The sequence below is a fragment of the Acartia tonsa genome, chromosome 7 (genome assembly GCF_053477335.1).
Source record: "Acartia tonsa isolate MP-2025a chromosome 7, ASM5347733v1, whole genome shotgun sequence".
In the NCBI taxonomy this organism is placed as follows: Eukaryota; Metazoa; Arthropoda; class Copepoda; order Calanoida; family Acartiidae; genus Acartia; species Acartia tonsa.
This window is the reverse complement of record NC_137266.1, coordinates 16,825,550-16,843,491: the sequence shown is the minus strand read 5'-3', so window position 1 is coordinate 16,843,491 and position 17,942 is coordinate 16,825,550. Positions and strand designations below refer to the sequence as shown.

The 17,942-nt window shown below is 32.9% G+C and overlaps 1 protein-coding gene across 4 annotated transcripts in view; it reads right to left on the bottom strand.

The window, feature by feature from the left end:
* Positions 1 to 2,159: 2,159 nt before the first annotated feature.
* LOC145324964 (uncharacterized) overlaps positions 2,160 to 17,942 on the bottom strand; it is a 38,465-nt gene continuing 22,682 nt past the window's right edge. Inside the window, exons 20-36 of one of the 4 annotated variants that reach the window (XM_080167731.1) lie at positions 17,712 to 17,859; positions 17,172 to 17,369; positions 16,890 to 16,988; positions 15,982 to 16,111; positions 15,675 to 15,812; positions 15,240 to 15,324; positions 14,707 to 14,769; positions 12,660 to 12,749; positions 9,483 to 9,536; positions 8,989 to 9,076; positions 7,769 to 7,897; positions 7,232 to 7,310; positions 6,790 to 6,901; positions 6,415 to 6,480; positions 5,979 to 6,047; positions 5,514 to 5,598; positions 2,160 to 5,238 (exon numbers count right to left, since the gene is read on the bottom strand). In XM_080167731.1, coding sequence (XP_080023857.1) covers positions 5,171 to 5,238; positions 5,514 to 5,598; positions 5,979 to 6,047; positions 6,415 to 6,480; positions 6,790 to 6,901; positions 7,232 to 7,310; positions 7,769 to 7,897; positions 8,989 to 9,076; positions 9,483 to 9,536; positions 12,660 to 12,749; positions 14,707 to 14,769; positions 15,240 to 15,324; positions 15,675 to 15,812; positions 15,982 to 16,111; positions 16,890 to 16,988; positions 17,172 to 17,369; positions 17,712 to 17,859 — 1,701 coding nt within the window. In that variant the 3' untranslated portion in view covers positions 2,160 to 5,170. The remainder of the gene's footprint in view (positions 5,239 to 5,513; positions 5,599 to 5,978; positions 6,048 to 6,414; positions 6,481 to 6,789; positions 6,902 to 7,231; positions 7,311 to 7,768; positions 7,898 to 8,988; positions 9,077 to 9,482; positions 9,537 to 12,659; positions 12,750 to 14,706; positions 14,770 to 15,239; positions 15,325 to 15,674; positions 15,813 to 15,981; positions 16,112 to 16,889; positions 16,989 to 17,171; positions 17,370 to 17,711; positions 17,860 to 17,942) is intronic. The other 3 variants (XM_080167733.1, XM_080167732.1, XM_080167734.1) reach the window with 3 other exon arrangements.

Genomic DNA, 17,942 nt, shown 5'->3' with positions numbered 1-17,942 from the left:
CTGTTATATAAATTGACCTCTAACTCTTCATATAAGAAATTTGATTGTTTACCTGTCCAGAGTGGACCTGGAGGCCTGCAAGACCTGAACTTGGAGGCCGATTTATATATTTTCTTCAGATATGTTAATAAGATCAAAAAATACATTTTCTGTTTTAAAACTTGACCTCTAACTCTTAAAATAAAAAAAAATATTTTTTACCTGTCCAGAGTGAACCTGGAGGCCTGCAGGACTTGACCCTGGTAGCTAATTTTCATTTTTTCTTTAAATGTTAATAACATACTAAAAGGTGCATATTTTGTTTAATAAAAGTTGATCTCTAAATCTTCAAACAAAAATTTTAAACCTGAACCTGGAAACCTATCCAAAAAATGAATAAATCAAAGTGAACTAATACCCAAAAGTAAACTTTTATCCCAACTAACCTATAGTCTCACATTAATACCTAGCTAAATAATCACGGAGTAAGCAAAAGTGGCAAAACTTTTCCCTCCCCCGTTAAGTTAATTCTATGAAAAATAACTGATATTTAAAACATAATCACAAACAATAATATATTTTCAGGATTTTCTCAATTACTGTAGAGCTTTATGCATTTTTGTCATATCACAGTATCTTTTAATGGGTTATTTTAGGTTAGGTTAGGTAAGTCAAAGGTTAATGATTGCCTCTCAGAGATAAAGCCCCCCGCAGGGGCTAGAAATAGGAGATAACCTACTGTGAAAATAAGACAAAACGCTCCTTCAGAGGCGTTGTCTCAAAACTGACAATATTCGTTTTTTGTTATTTAAAGGGGGGGGGGGGAAATGTGGTGACTCGTGCCACGACATACCAGCAATTTTATTTTGGGTGCTACTCCCTTAGTTTTAGAGATAATTGGATGAAATCTTTTGGGCTGGGTCACTAATTACCCCAACTAGTGGTATCTTTCAAAAAAAAACGGCGGCGGGTCCGCCGCTCCCGCCGCCCGCCGCCGTTTTCCGCCGCCACTAAAAAAATTTTTTTTTGCATTTCTCGCCGAATTAGGCAATTTGGAATCATTTGAGACCATGTTATTTTTTTCAAAAATTTTTCCCCTTACAAGCAACCCTGCGGGGGGACTTAGTCATTTTTTTCAAATTCTCGTATATCAAGGTATATCTTAAATACAGTACTTCTCCTGTGATTTTGAAGATATTGAAACAAAATCTTTTTAGGTTGGTAAGTAAAAAATATTTAAATTAAGAACACGGCGGCGGGACAGGCGGGACCGCCGCTCCCGCCGTCGTTTTCCGCCGCCAACAAAAACCAACCTAAAAAAATTTTTTTGTTGGCGGCGGAAAACGGCGGCGGAGGCGGTCCCGCCTGTCCCGCCGCCGTTTTCTTAATTGAAATATTTTTTACTTACCAACCTAAAAAGATTTTGTTTCAATATCTTCAAAATCACAGGAGAAGTACTGTATTTAAGATATACCTTGATATACGAGAATTTGAAAAAAATGACCAAGTCCCCCCGCAGGGTTGCTTGTAAGGGGAAAAATTTTTGAAAAAAATAACATGGTCTCAAATGATTCCAAATTGCCTAATTCGGCGAGAAATGCAAAAAAAAAAAATTTTTGGTGGCGGCGGAAAACGGCGGCGGGTGGCGGGAGCGGCGGTCCCGCCGCCGTTTTTTTTGAAAGATACCAGTAGTTGGGGTAATTACTGACCCAGCTCAAAAGATTTCATCCAATTATCTCTAAAACTAAGGGAGTAGCACCCAAAATAAAATTGCTGGTATGTCGTGGCACGAGTCACCACATTTCCCCCCCCCCCCCCCCTTTAATATCATATAGTATATATAGTAAATTTTGGTCAAATAAAGGTAATATTATATAGTATATATAGTAAATTTTTGTCATATAGTATGATATAGTATCCAAACTCATCCTATATAGTATAAATAGTATATATAGTATGCAGTGGTCGCCCTGAATATACAAAATTTGTACTTGATAATTTCATTTTTATTGTTAATAAAAAGACCTTCAATGAGTTTATTAGTTCTTGTCGTCAAAGCAATAATGCTTAAATGAATCAAACCCCATCAAGTGCTTAATAAAAGGCAAAATTATTATTTGAATTGTTTACAACATTTTTACAATTATACATACAAGTATTAAAAATTAACTAGATTATGTGGACTTGAAAATTATTTTTTTTTTAAATTTATATTAACAATTGATTAGTATATAGATGAAGTAATAGATTAATAAAATAAAAATGGCACAATAAAACTAATAATTATCAACAAATAATAAAATAAAAAAAGTTAATACATAATACTTTAATAAAATTAAATAAAAAATAGATTAAATGTTAGCTGCTCTAAGACAGTTAAAAAACAATATATAATAGATTTTTTATTATTTTGATTAAAATTAAAATATTTGTTATACATTAAAATCAGTCAAATTGTACATTAAAGAAAAGAATGAAAATTGACAATAATTTTTATCTAACGAATAAGAAAAAACATTAATTTTAGTTTTGTTAGCAAAAAGTAAAAAAACATCAGTCAATTTGGCAAGAATCACTTCAATTTTATTTGCAAATTTTCACAACTCTTTGAGATTAATAAAACACCAAGCAAAAGTTTTATAAAAAATGTTAGAAAAGAAATTTTGGCATTATACATAGAATTCATTACAGTTAATATGTGAAGTTAAAACAAGCTGACAAGTCACAAAACTTTTCACATAAAGTAATAATTGACATGCCTTAAATTTAAATCCAGTTTTATATTGATCAATTGAAATTTGTATAAAAGTTTTAAAGTTGAACATGTGGTTTTACAAAAAGCTCTCATTCTCATTTAATATCAACCAATATGAGTTTAGTTTTTCTTTCAATTTGGCAAAAAAATTCTTGAAAAAAGGCTACCATTTCTGGACACAATATTTGAAATTCTAGTCCATAAAATTGTTAGATTTTTAGCCTAGCCCTATTGTGCATCACCAAAAATACGAAGCCGCCGAGCCCTAAAGAATCTATCAATTTTAGTAACAGATATTTCATTAATCTGTGTATTGTTAATTCATTGAATATCAATATCAGTTATAATTAATATTTGATAAACTGGTTCAAAGTGCAGAATAAGAATATAACTAACTAACTAGAACAAGATACGTGCATTTGATGCTAATGTAAAGGTGGGATATTTATGCTTAATAATTATTTAATAAAAATTCAAGATAAAAGTAAAACTACGTTTTTTTTGTTGGCATCAAGTCTAATGCATATCAACATATTTTTACATTCATAGTAAGTTCAGTACATACGCGGGCAAAAGGGGCGTCAACAACCCTTTAATATTCAGATTTTTCTTCATCCAAAAAAATCTATCGCCTTCTCCTTGCAAAAGCCTGTGCACGCCACTAGCTTATCGGTGTATTTTAATTTTCTTAATATAGAAAAATAGAGTGAATAACAATAGATCTCTGGGGTTTTACTTTATGTCAATACTAGCAATTACGCCCCTAGAGGCCTCTAAGGACACCTAAAATGGTTTCTTTTCAATCAATTTTTAAATCAGCTAATTAACAAAATATTTTTTTCGTCGATAGATGGCTTTACTTATGTTTTTAGCTAATTGCAAAAATGTCCGCAGGGCGACGTTTTTATATTTTTGTCGAAAATAGTTATTAACCTTCCCAGGACCTATGAGAAGCTACCCTGTTGAGGAGAACCCGATCGATTCATCGGTTAACGAGGTCCTTCGGTACAAAAATACAAACACATAGACATCCTGTTACTTTATTATAAGGGTTAATCCTATTTTGTGTATTTTAGAGAGGCCAATAATGATCATGTTCTACTAGATGATAAGTAGATAGTGTGTGTGTTCACGGTGAGTCACACCAGTTTTACTCAACTTCTCAGAAAATTGTTAACATGCAATAGACATGGTCCAAAAATTACACTTCCAACTAATATCAAATATGAAACTGTGTTTCTAGTGCCAAAAGATTAATTCTGATATCACTCAGTTCATGGCTCAGGGGCGGGAAATTAACTCACAGTAAAATATTCAACATTTCATGGGTATATTCCTTTAATCGCGATTAGGAGTATTAACACCCCAACCCCCTTTTTTATGATATAATATTATTTGTGATGCTTCTTATGGGTTGGTTTTAATTTAGAATAACCCCAAAAGGGTTATTTTTTGCAAAATAAGGGGGTGGGTTAAGCTCAATAGAAGATTAAAGAACTTTAACCCATTTAATTAAAATAGGAATTTAACATGATTTAACAAAGACTTCATATAAATACTTTGCTGTTGAACTACTAAATATTGTAAAGAGTCAATTTTCATCATAAATCTAGGTTAACTAGTTTGTTAATGCCCAACGTAGATTAGCAATTAGTATATATTACAATTCATTTAACAATTATATTACTAGAATTAAGTTAAAGCTTAAATGACAGTTTAAAATATTACCTAATGAAAAACTATCACCAAATAAAGTAATTCAGAAAGCTACAAGTTTAATATCTTATCTGACAATACTTAATATTAAAGAAATTAGAAATATTAAATTTTTTCCCTTAATAATTAATGTTAATGACATTTTTATTCTTAAATATTTAGTAGAAAAGTTTATAAAAGTGTCCCATTTTATAATTGCTTAAAAATAAGCAATTTAAAACAATATTAATTAGTGTTAAAAGTATGTTTTCATGTTAGCAAAGAAAGGTAATATATTTTAGGACTCTTGATTTCATATCCAAGGTACTTAATCCTATTCTGATATCTAATATCAGTTTAAACTAACAGTCTGGTACACAAATGAATCACGGCCAATTAGGAGAGATAGTGTACTTTTGTCTTCAGAAGTTTTTGTTTTTACCAGTTGAGTAATTGACAAAACAACAGTTTAGAATATGGTTTATTATTGTTATTTTTTTAATATAAAAGTACAATAAATCTCCAAAACATAGTAATCCACCTATGTACCTAACTGACTAAACTATGCTTACCATAGCACAGGTCATATCATTACATATCAAGGTATTACAAGCTTAGCATTCTCTCTCTTGCATTGTTCTGTCATCATCAATTGTTGCTGCTCTAGTCTAATTCTTTGTCTATGATATTGATCAAAAATTGCTATTCAGCAGTTCTATACTATTTTGTTCTGTGTTAAATCTAAAGAAAGTTTCGCTTCGTTGCACTGAATCCACTTCGCGCCTTTTCTTTTATATTTTCAAAGATTCCTAAAAAAATAAGGTTGCTAAGATTAAGATATTTTCTTCTAATTGATAGGTATCTACTTGATTGAATTGATTTGTTTATGTGATTTGTTGAGAAAACGTATATGAAAACAAAAGGGATGGTTATGTTTATATCATTGGGATGTACATCAATTTATCGGCCATAATCTTATCCCTTTAGATCCCTGAATAGACGCCTGTTAATCGTGTTTCTCCCATAGATGTACGGATGTACAGGCGGACAAAGTTAGTTATAAATTCAAAATGTAGCTTCTAACCTGATGGTTTGTTATTAGTTTCTGTATTATTTCTTCCAAGAATAATGGCCATATGCCCTGTCTGGCTAAACAAGAACTCAGAATCCTTGACAAAAATAAAGATCTTTATAGAACAAGGATTGCAACATCCAAAAAGATACAACTAAGAGTAAACAAAACCCATAATACTAAGTCTATGTGTAAAATTCTGCCTTTGGAAGATGGTTACAAATAAGTTAAAACTAACATTACCCTTTTTTTCTTTCAAAATTATAATACAGCAAAAAAAAACTGCAGATTTGATGACCGTATAAACTGTTTTAAAAATTTTTTTGAAAGGTACATCAAAAATATACTCTGACTGCAGGGTTTAAATAAATTGAAAATAAGGCATGATTATTGACATCTGTTAGTAGTAATAAAATTGTTAAGTAACAGGACTCCAAATATTACATTTTAAAGTTTATTTCTTTTTTTGACACAAACCTGGAATTGAGTTGGAGGAAAGATATCAGTTTCCGCAATTGCGGAGGGTGAACTTTGTCGAGATATCTCCTAAATTTTTAGGAGTGAGAAATTATAACAAAATGGTAGCTGCTGTAAAAATGCATAAATATTCAAATACTTAGATGATCCTAATGTCCAATTAAGGAATCTCTATAAGGGAGAACTTAACTAACTTAAAGATAGGAAGATGCTTTTCCTCAATTTGCATAGAAAGCACCAGAAACCCCTCTTAATTTAAAATGAAATTAAAAAGGGGGTTAGGGATAGTTTTCTCTTAATGCCCTAACCCTGCCAGCACATTCAGTACCTAATAAAGCCTAAACTAACTCGACTAGGCACTAATACTTTCCATTATAGAAATTTCTTAGGGGGAAAATTTCAAGTTTGGAACTATTTAAAGCAGGGTCTTTTTTACCTGGAAAAGACTGGTGGGTGGATAAGTATCCGCGTGAGCGGATGGAGAACTTTGTCTAGAAATCTCCTAAATTGGTTAGGAGTAAGAATCAATTGTTCCAGACAACTGAACTATTCTTCACTGTCACGTAGGTCTATTTTTGTCATGAAAACTATGAATTTGACAGCCTCATTGAATTGCATCATTCATAGGTGCGAAAATGACAATAAAACTGTGTTTATGACAGCAGTAAAGGTATATTTTTGACACTGGATAAAACAAAAAACGAAATTGACAAATATACACACACACTTTTTGTCAAAAATACTGTGACTATATTTTTGCTAGTGGTAGAAGGGGCAGCACCCCATAATTAAAGAAGAAATTGGATCATACCTGGAACTGTGTAGAGGGGAAGGTATCAGCATGCACAGATGGAGTACTTTGTCTGGAAAATTCTACATCCTCGCTGCGCCCATAGTCTCCAACTACTGCAGGTGTACTGTGCCTATGCAAAATTATTCTTTTAAAATACTTCGCATTGACACTTTGAATTGTTTTAATTTGTTATTTCTCGTATTTTCATAATATAATGGTCATGCTGGAATGGGTATTTCAAAATGCAATGTTTAAATCACATGGCAAAACTTGTCGTATTTTAAGCGAAAATTCACAAATTACAGAATTCATATTCCAGTAGGTATTAATCCTATTGTATGAAGTAGTAAGCTTTTTTTAACCGCTGAACCTATATGGTTCTCCTTTTATAGGTCCATGGAAATTTAGATTTCTGTTTTGTTGTTAAATATTCTTGTTTTACTACTATTGTTCTGCGTACCTTGAATATTGGCCAATCTTAGCATAACCATAGACAGTTGGAGAGGCATACAGCGGGCTTCCTGGGTCATCATCAAGTCCTAGACATTCAATTGAAATTTTTGTAAGTGCAATAGATTACCTTTCCATCAAACCTTTTAAAACCCCTTATTTTATTGCAAGCGCCCTAAACGTAAAACATTATGATTACTAAGGCTAAGTTTATTATTTAAAGTATTACAATTAAACACGTAGATTATTTCTAACATAAGTAGCACCATATTTTGTTACGTTATGCTAATGGTCACTTAGGCCTTTAATGCTGCAGTGCAATATAACAAGGCGAGCAGTTATTGCACAGGAAATAAATCATAATTACAATTACAATTTTTATCCCCACCCCCCTCAAAATGAAAAGCTTGGTAATCCTTGATTTAACCTATAAGAAGCTTCAATATAAAGAAGAACTAGAATGGCTTAGGGGTCAATGAGATCCTTTGCTACAAACTGTAACACACTAACAGACATTCTGTTACTTTTATATAATGATGAGTTTTACCTAGTCGAGCAAATTTTTCCGCAGCTTTTGAATCCGACAGTCTCTTCATGAAATTCTCTAAGATATTAGCCGCCACAGTGTTATTATTCCGCAAAGCTACTCTATACGCGTCTCTGCCGTGATGGTCCTACGTCCACAAGTCACATTTTTATCTGAAGTTTAGGTTTCACAGTTGTGCTGTGAGTAAATATAAATCAGAAGAAAATCCGCAAAGTTGAAAACTAAAAACCCGGGAAACGATTAGGATAAAAAAGAAGTGTGTTACTTGGATTTTGTTAATATTCTTATTTCTAATAAACTCAAGTTAATTCTAAATAATTTAAGTGTTAGTTTGTTAGGAAAAACTTAAAATATATTCAAATTCATGCTCACATAATATACAGAAACAAATATTCTGATAAACATATTTCAAATAACAGGACAGAAAAAATTTAACCAGAAAACACAAACCGCGGCTTGGGTAAACCCTCAAACTTGACTAATGGTCATAAATGAGGTGTCAAGTCGCAATTATTTACTTATGACTGACTATGTTCTTTTTTGAATTATGATTAACTGTTATTTTTTTTTCTTCTATAATCCACTTACATAAACGTTGTCATATGTATAATAATTGAATTTGAAATATTCATACATACAAAAAAAAAAAACAGAGTAAGTAGTTCATTGGCTAATAAATGTTATTGTTCAATTTCAAAGACAAGCTCACATTTTCTCATTAGAAAGAGAAAATCTCTTGGCAATATGGAAAAGACATTGACTTTGTTAAGTTTGACCCCCCTTTTCAATTTTAGGTGTAGAAAAATTTTGGTTTTAATTTTTTCTAGGGGCATTTTTGTTTGGGAGGGTTATGGTACCCTCCCTCCCCCATCATAGTTAAAAACCTTCCTAGGGCCTATGCAAGAAGCTACACTGTAAAGGAGAAACATATCGATTCAGTGGTCCTCTTGGCAATATAAACTAATAGACAAAGTTATCTAGGTATACAATAAATATATTATTTCTAATTGCTTTTTTATATCAAATTTACTTACATCTTTACTTAAATCTTAGTCTAATCTGTCAAATGATATTTTCCAGAATATTTGTGACTGTTTTATATAGACTAAATAAAATGACAATAAAATGATACTCTTAGTTTATACAAAATGATGGATACGAAAGTTTGATTTCCTTGAATCATATGTTCATATTTATTTTGTGAAAAATAATGTGTTCCTGTGAAAGGGGATCAGCTCCATGTTGTAGCAGAAGTTGTAGGACAGATATGTGGTCTTCCTGGGCGGATACAGCTAATGGACTGGCCCCCTAAAAATTATTTAAAAATATTTTCCATTAAAATGTCTACCTAGTATATTATCATACAGAAACCCCCTTGATTTTTAAATATATCTAAAATAAGGGCCGGGAGTGGTCAAAGAAAAATACAAACGCATAAAAAATACTCCACCTACTTCCAAATTTTTAATTTATTTCACACTAAAGAGGGGAGGAAGGATTTGTGTTCGCTGGTCACTTTGAGGGAAACCACCATATTTTGTTATTAATATACTAGAAGTTCGGTCATTGATTCGTTAGAAGGCTCACCACTACATTTTACGATTCGGCCTCATCAAAACTAAAAAATACAACTGAACTGAGCCTATAGATCATTGTATTAAAAGTAAACTTGTTATTAATCCAAGACAGGTTTTAAGCTATTATGAAAATAAACCTGATCACATTGTTGGTTAACATCGGCTCCAGCAGTCAGCAAAATATCCACAACCTAAATGATTAACTTATTTAACAACTGCTTTGTTGTTGTAACAGAATTCAAAAATGAGCAAAAACTATTCTAAATTGTTTAGAGTTGCTGATTGTTTGGTATTAACATTTATATCCTCCACGGAGACTTAAAAAATAATAAACAGGGAGAGGAGGGTGGATGGTAAGGTGTCAATGAGTTTTTAACACTCCCACCAGTCTCCCCAAATGTGGCGCAAACAACCTGAGCTGCCAGGCTATCCCAAACACGATATAAACTAAGCTTTACCACTACAAATAAGACATGTACATTAAGAGATATAAGTTTTCCGGAATTTTAATGTAGGGAGTATATTTGAAATCTGCATCAAATTTTAAGGATTTTTTATAAAATTCGTTTTTTGTATAATTCTTTATCTAAAAGCGAAAATACATTTTAAGTTAATTAATTTTGACCAATAGGATAGGTGGATTTTAAACTACCTGCGCTCTAATTGGTTGAATGATGTACGACATCCAATCAGAGCGCAGATTTTTTAAATCCACCAATCACAGAGCAAAATTAATTAACTTAATTTGTATTTCCGCTTTTAGATAAAGAATTATACAAAAAACGAATTTTATAAAAAATCCTTAAAATTTGATGCAGATTTCAAATCTACTCCCTACATTAAAATTCCGGAAAACTTATATCTCTTAATGTACATTGTACAATGTACATACCCAATAATAAAGAACAAAATCCCCCCCCCCACAGTGAGCCCAGGAATCCAACTTTGTGGAAAAAATTATTTAGGCCCAAAAATCGAACTTTAGAAAATCAATTATTTTAAAAGTCCATGTTAATATTCATTATATTAGAGGAGGTTTGCATTTTTAAATCAATGAAAAATATAAAAAATTAAAGATTTTATGACCTTCTGAAGTTGTTACCCTGGAATTCACGAAATTTAGATACAAAAATCTCCCAAAAAAAATATTTAAAATTTTTTTTTGTTTTACTTGCCATTTAATCAAATATTAACTTAGGACGTAATGTAATACCATTTTAGAAACGTCGTGCAATTATCTAACGCTGGATAACAAGAAAATAAATAGTTTGGTATAAAAAAAAACTCTTAAATCCATATTTAAGAAAGTTGGTGAAAATGCAAAAAAAACACGTTGAATATTTTTTTAAGCTCTGATTCAAATACCTTGATCTTTTTAGCAACGAGGTGAAAACTTTTAGGATTGAGTTCTAGCATTATTTAGGCAATATATAAGAGGATCCCGTTGGTCTTGTTAACTTTCACTTAGTTGCTTAAGCTCTATAGACATTTTTGTAAAGGTCATACGCAACCTTTAAGCTAAATTTAGTGTATAATCCTTATATAAAAGAAACAGAATATGTGTGTACCAATGGATCTTGCTCATCACTGAACCGATATGGTTCTCCTTTAAATAGGTTCACATAAGTCCTGGAAAAGTTAATAAATATTTTGGAGGAGGGTACTACCACCCTCTAAAGAGAAATCGCCCCAAGAAAAAAAATCGCCCCATACAAAAAAATTGTTTTTTCTTCCATTTTTTTTTATAACTAAAACTAAGACTGGATGTTTGTTGACTCATCCCCCCCCCCCAAAAAAAAAGAAATATATATAGGATTATAGGATCATATGTAAAATATAACCCCCCCCACAAAAAAAAGTTTTTTTTCTTATAAAAATAATTCGTGCTTCCAAAGCATTTTAAAGGTAAACTAAAAATAATTAAACAAAAACACAGTTTAAAAAATATTATTTTAAAATTTTTTTGGATTTAATGAGACAGCTCTCAATCATTTGACGTTCATAGGTAAGGATATTAGCCAGTTCAGCTTTACAGCTATGAGCTGTATGTTGACTGCTGTTACATTTAGTACAATTAAGCAATCTCCGCCGAAGAGCAAGATCTGGATGAGATATAAGGACAAAATTTAGCAACCTAATTTAACGTTTTTTTTTATACCATCTAATACCATCTAGCCAGCAGCTAGCCTGCCATTCCCTTTTTCCTACACCCTTTGGTTATACCCCAAGGGCAAGTTTCAGCTCTTGTCATCCTATTGGTCAATTTCAAACCCCCTTTAAAATCCGAATCAAATTGATCAACTTTAAATTTAGTAAGATCTAAATTTTTTTTTGTAAATGTTTCTTTTGGGCCAGCCAGGCCGGAAACAAATAATTATGAGGGGGGGAGAGGTGGATAATTTGTGGGAGAGGGAGGGCAGCCCAGACTAGCCTAGCCTAAATTTTCATGAAAATATAAATAAAGTGGTTCATTTTTTTTAAGGCAGGGGATGACAGGTTCTAGGCAGACCTTTCCCCCCCCCTCCCGGCCCCCCATTAACAGAATGAAAAGGGGGGGCCGGAGGGGAATAAAATACAAAATCTTTTAATTGGCTAGTTAAAATATTTGATTTTAAACTAAGTAAAAATTTGTCAAAGTGTCAAAATTTTACAATTTTTTTGAGGGGGGGGGGGAGTATTTTGCCCCACTCATCGCCCCTAGGGGTGAGGGGGGGGGGACTTTTAGGTTATACGAATTTTTCTTGTATATATATTAAAGTACATATTGTTGAAATAGATTTAAAAATAAGCGAATTAGAAGAAAAATATCTTATTTTCACTTTTGGGGGGTGAATTTTAACCCCTCCCCAGTAGCCCCAGTTAGGGTTTAGGGTGAATTTTGTATCTAATACAGAGTACTCTAAATACCTTTCAATTAAAAAAAAATTGAATTTGATGGAAAAAATGAGAATGTTAAGATAAGAATTATGAATATTATTCACTTTTAGGGGAATATCTTGGCCCCCCCCCCCCCCCCCCCAATCATCTTGGGAGGGGGGAGGGGGTAATTTTGTTAATTCTGTATAAGGTACTATAAAAACCTTCCAATTAAAAAAAGAATTGTTCGATTTGGTTAGAAAATAAGGAAGTTATTAATTTTTTCCACAAAACACACCTTTTGTAGATAAAAATTATAAATTTAAAGGTTTTGGAACCCAACAAACCAATCAAAATTTAATAAGGTATACAAAGTTTTAGAGCCAAGCTTATACAACTATGGGTAACAGTGGTAATTTCAGAAAATTTCTCTACAAACTCAAGAGTTTATTGGTTACCTGTCTATGGCCCTGCCAGCAGGCAGATAGCAGAGCACTTCTTCTACCTCCGTCCAAACTGTTTACATCTGCACCATTTAGTAACAGAACCTTGAAATTTTAAAATTAGTATAAATAGTCCGTCTTATTTTTTATCATCCTTATATGTAAATATAAAAGTAACAGGGTCTGTGTCTGTACCAAAGGATCTTGCTTACCCCTGAACCGACATGGTTGCCCTTGACAGTGTAGCCTCTCTTAGGTCCATGGCAGGATTATAACTTTCAGGGTGGCCACAGACTTTTTTTCAAAATAGTATAAAATAGTATGCAAAAAAAAAGTAAATAGTATGCAATAGTATGTAAATTTTTTAAAAATAGTATGCAATAGTATGTAAATTTTTTAAAAATAGTATGAAATAGTATGCATTTTAAACAAAATAGTATGAAATAGCAAGCATTTAAAACACTATAGGGCCTTTAAATGTTGGTTAGCTATCTGGAAACCATTACTTTCTTGTCTTCTTATTAGATTGAAAAACATAAAACAAACACCAACATTCTATTCTGAAATCTTTACATTGAATGTAGAAATACCAATAACTTTCAATAAAGGTACAACAATCTGAACTGAAAGACTACTTTCTTCTGGAAACATTTCTAAAAAAAATTGAAAACAAAGTAGCGAATTTGCCATATTTTCACAGTAGCATTTGATAGGTTATTTTAGGTTAGGTAAGTGTTAATGATTGCCCCGCAGGGTTAGAGCCCCCCCCCCCCCCCGCAGGGACTAGAAATCACTGTGGCCCTGCAGCGTAGTGTAGTGTATCTTTTGTAAACAACTTTAGTCAAAGCGATATATCGCCCAAATCCCGACAAAATTAATCCTTTTAGTAGGTGTTAAAAACATCATATCTTTGGTCTTATTTAAGATAAATTAATAATTTTTTTGGCATAAATAATTTATTTATGGCCTTATTTATTGTTTTTTATAAAAAAAAATAAATTAATATTTAATTTTTTTGGGGGCAATTGAAGTCCTTAAATATAAGGTATTTTTGAGTGGTTACTGTAAGCCCAAAAATAGTGCTACCTTTATACGCAGCAAAACGCGGCAACAAGACATGCTTAATAATGAGTGTGCAAAATTTCATCCGATTTAATCCGTGGGAAGTTCACCCCATTTCACCCCGTATGAGGCATACTTTTTCTCACCGTTTCGGTTTTTCCCCCCTGGCGGCTTGGGGGAGGGCAATATTTTCAAAATTTAAACCAAATGTTTTAGACATTTTTAAGACCTTTCAAAAACATATTTTAGATTTCATGCAACTCAAGTATTACTTGCACTTCAAATTTTCAAATTTTTGAGCAATGTGTCTGAATTTCTCCCTCCCTGCGTTGAGTAAAAAAATACGATTTTTTTATCAAAAATTTGCATTTCTTGGTAAAACAACAGTAGAATTGATGAAATGAATTATTTTTTTTAAAAATTCCTCTTAAAATACATGTAATCCCATTTCGGATTAAGGTCAAGATTTACAAACAAAAGATACGCTAGGGCCACTGTGAAATAGGAGAAAAGATACTGTGAAAATGCGATGAAACTTACTACTTAGCTTTCTTTTCATGATCAAAAAAATCAGTTTGTTTTAGTTACCTAAAAATTGAAGATTTATCTGAAATCCAAAGAAATAGTGGAAATAGTATGCAATTTTGGACAATAGTGGAAATAGCATATTTTTTTGGAATAGTTTGCATAGTATGCAAAAATAGTGGAAATAGTGGAAATAGTGGAAATAGTATGTTTGTGGCCAGCCTGAACTTTAAAGAGCTCCTAGATGCTCGGTCTCATCAGCTAACAGATGTTGAAAACACTAGCACTAAAATTAACCCAGAACCCTTTCTTAGTCCTTTGTATTATCCTTGTATCTCACTGTGATTATTTTACAAATACCTCTATTTCCCTCAACAGCTGTTAATTTCATAATAGGCGTGTGTAACTTTTCTTCTAAATGTTTGATACAAATAATAGTTTTAACAGAATGCGTCTGTTCAGAAAATTCTTTTACCTGTACAATATCTGAATAACCTTGCCAGGCGGCCACATGCAAAGCTGTTCGTCCATCTGAATCCTAAATATCATTTTAAAGTTATTTGTTTTTCTAATAAAGAAATTAGGTAGGTATATTTACTTTTGATGTCTAAATATCTAAATCAGTCAGTTTAAAAAAAATAAAATAATTTAATATGATACCTATTACTGCAATTGTTACGAAATTAAAAAAAGTAAGAGGTAGAGGAGTAAAGAAATTTACCCCCTTATTTAAAAAAAAAATTGAAATGAATAGGGAATTAGATTTTCGTTTTCTTGTTCATTATTTTATTAAAGATCAGATTAGGTTTGATTGTGTACTTGGTAGCACCGCTGGTTACATAAGGGCACCGCAGACTTAGCCCCTTCCCGCCCTCGTTGGGGTACGGCATAGAGAAAAAGTAACTCATTTTCAATTTATTTCAAAAATTAAGAGAGGGTTCCAGGGCTCAATAGGCACTTTCGATTGAAAGCGGCAAAATTTCAACAATTAAAAAAATTAAATGATACCTTTAGTTCAGTGTTAGCTCCATGGTTTAGCAGGAACTCGACAGATTTCACGTCAGATTCAAGAGCCATGATATACAGTGTTGATCTAAAATAAAAGTAACAACTAAAAAAATGTAAAAACTAACAACCGCGCCACTTGTAAATAAAAACATTAAGAAGACTAAATCCATTCGAATTTCAGAGACTTGAAATGAAAAATGAAATATCCTAAGACCCTCCTGGGACCTATACGAAGCTTCGCTTAAATAGAGAACTCAATCAGTTCAGTTTAGCGAGATCTTAACAGAAACACAAAAACCTTACTACTTTATAAAATACAACATTTGAAAACTTTTACTAACTCCCCTCCTTATCTTAAATTGATTTTACAAGACATGAAGGGGGGTGGGGGGTATCAGTATACATTTCAGTGTGTAAAAGCACCTAATGTGTTACCTTGAGTCATTATCCATGTAGTCAATATCAGCTCCATTATCCAGCAGCAGTCCTGCAATATCCAGAAACCCTTCCAGCAGGGCTATCCTGAGCGGGCTTCTACCCTGCAGATTCACTATGTTCACCTTTGCTCTGGCCCTAAAAAATATTAAGTACAGATAATGTAAAACTTAAAAAAAAGGTTTCAACGGATTACATATATTAATAACTGAGACTAATAGGTGTTTTCCCTTAAAGTTCCTAGGTATCGATCACTGAAATCCTATTTAGTATTTACGACACAAATAATAAAAGAAAAATAAATAACCTCAGTAGTTGAACTACAACGTCATAGTGTCCCTCTCCGCAGGCAAGATGTAGGGCAGTCTTGCCATCTGAGTCTAACATATCTAGCTCTGCTCCGGCCATGGTCAGTTGGTCTACTATCTCGGTATGTCCTGCAATATAAGAAATTTTCAGTGATAAAATTATAATATAAATTAGATAATTGTCTGTCTGAAGATTAAGATCTCGGAAACCACTGAACGGACGGGGTGGGATTCTCGGTGAATAATATACCAGTGATCCTTGTTTTAAGAGAGCGTCATTCATTACGGTGACTTAATTTGGGAAACCTGCCATACTCGGCGAGGGTGAGGTAATAATGAGTAGCTCTCATGAGATAGCGGGTCAAGTCATAATGTGCTTGAACGTGGAGCTTGATAGCCCTAGTGGCTATACAAAAGTGTCTCAGCCTACTCCATGACTACTTAGGTCCAAACCCTAAGAGACTATGGCTAATCAATCAATCAATCCTTGTTTTAAGCTATTTTCAAAATATAAAGTGGGTTGGGGACCGGGTAGTTACAATCATCACCTAAAGAGGCGATTCCAATATTGCATTAAAAAGCAGCATAATGTAGAGAACCCTATACTTATAGGTACCTTCCCCAATTTTTCCATACGTAGCGAAGAAAAACAAATCATTGATAAAAAAAAAATGGTTATAGAGAAGACTTTCAGTGACCATACGGGAGGAGAAAATAAGGAAATGTCTGTTGAAGAATGACCGACAGACCAATGGAACAAGAAATGGATGCTAATTTGTACAGGGAACCCTAACAAGAAATGACAAATGTATGTAAAATTCACGTTTCACTCAATCCGTTTCTTATATACAAACTGACACTGGAATTATAAAGTAGCTTTGCTTCTAATGACGAGATAGATAAATACCTTCAAAAGCAGCGTAGTGTAGAGGGCCCCATCCAGCATTGTCCCTGTGTTGTTCGTCAAGTCCACGATCTAGCAGTACTTTCACAATTGGGGCAGACCCTGAAATAATGTTCCAATTGTGATGTTTTTCCAGTATGGCTTTAAAACCAATTAATATCTGCAGAATTAGGACCGGTTCCATGATAAACTGGAACAAGTTTTATAATTTTAATTTTACTATCCGTTGATAGCTGTCTATAAGACAAGCAATTTTGAGTTCAAGAGAAATTGCTAAAATTATACCTTCAGCGGCAGCCACACTCAAGACAGTCCTGCCCTCACAATCAATCCCGTCCACATAGCAGCCCCAGAACATGAGCAGGTTGAGTATCTCTAGGTGTCCCATGCTGGCGGCCGCGAACAGGGCGGTCTTGCCCTCCTTATCCGCGTGATCCATGTCGGCACCGTTCTCCAGAAGTATCTCACACACTTGTGTCTTTCCTAAATAATCATATAATAATTATTGAACAACAATCTCAAAATCAAAAGTGAAGCATCTCAATAATAAAAGTATGTTCGTCCGTCCGCCCATCCTTAGGCAATTTACAATTATGTGCAATAAAACTTAATTTGAAGCCGAATTTTTATTGGGGTACCTTAAACCTATGCGTTATGTTACAAAATTAATTTTCTTTTAATACAACTTTAATATTATTTTTCTTCATACGTTTGCTAAATGTTTGTTATCAAAAGACTAGAAATGGAATGACCTTTACCAAGTCTTAAATAAAAGTATCTAAATTGATCATGATCATTTTTACAACATAATCTGCATTTGCTTACCTTCAAAGGCAGCAATGAGAAGAGGGGACATGCCATCCTTGTCAGCAATATTAGGATTAGCTCCGTTATCAATGAGCAAGGTGACTAGTTTGGTAGCACTCTCGCTGTCACAGGTCACTGCCACAGACAGTGCAGTTCTTCCGTCCTGTTAAATCATTGTGAAGCATTATATTAAAATAGAAAACAACACTTGACTAAAGAAAACTACATAGAAAATTACTTTAATGTTCC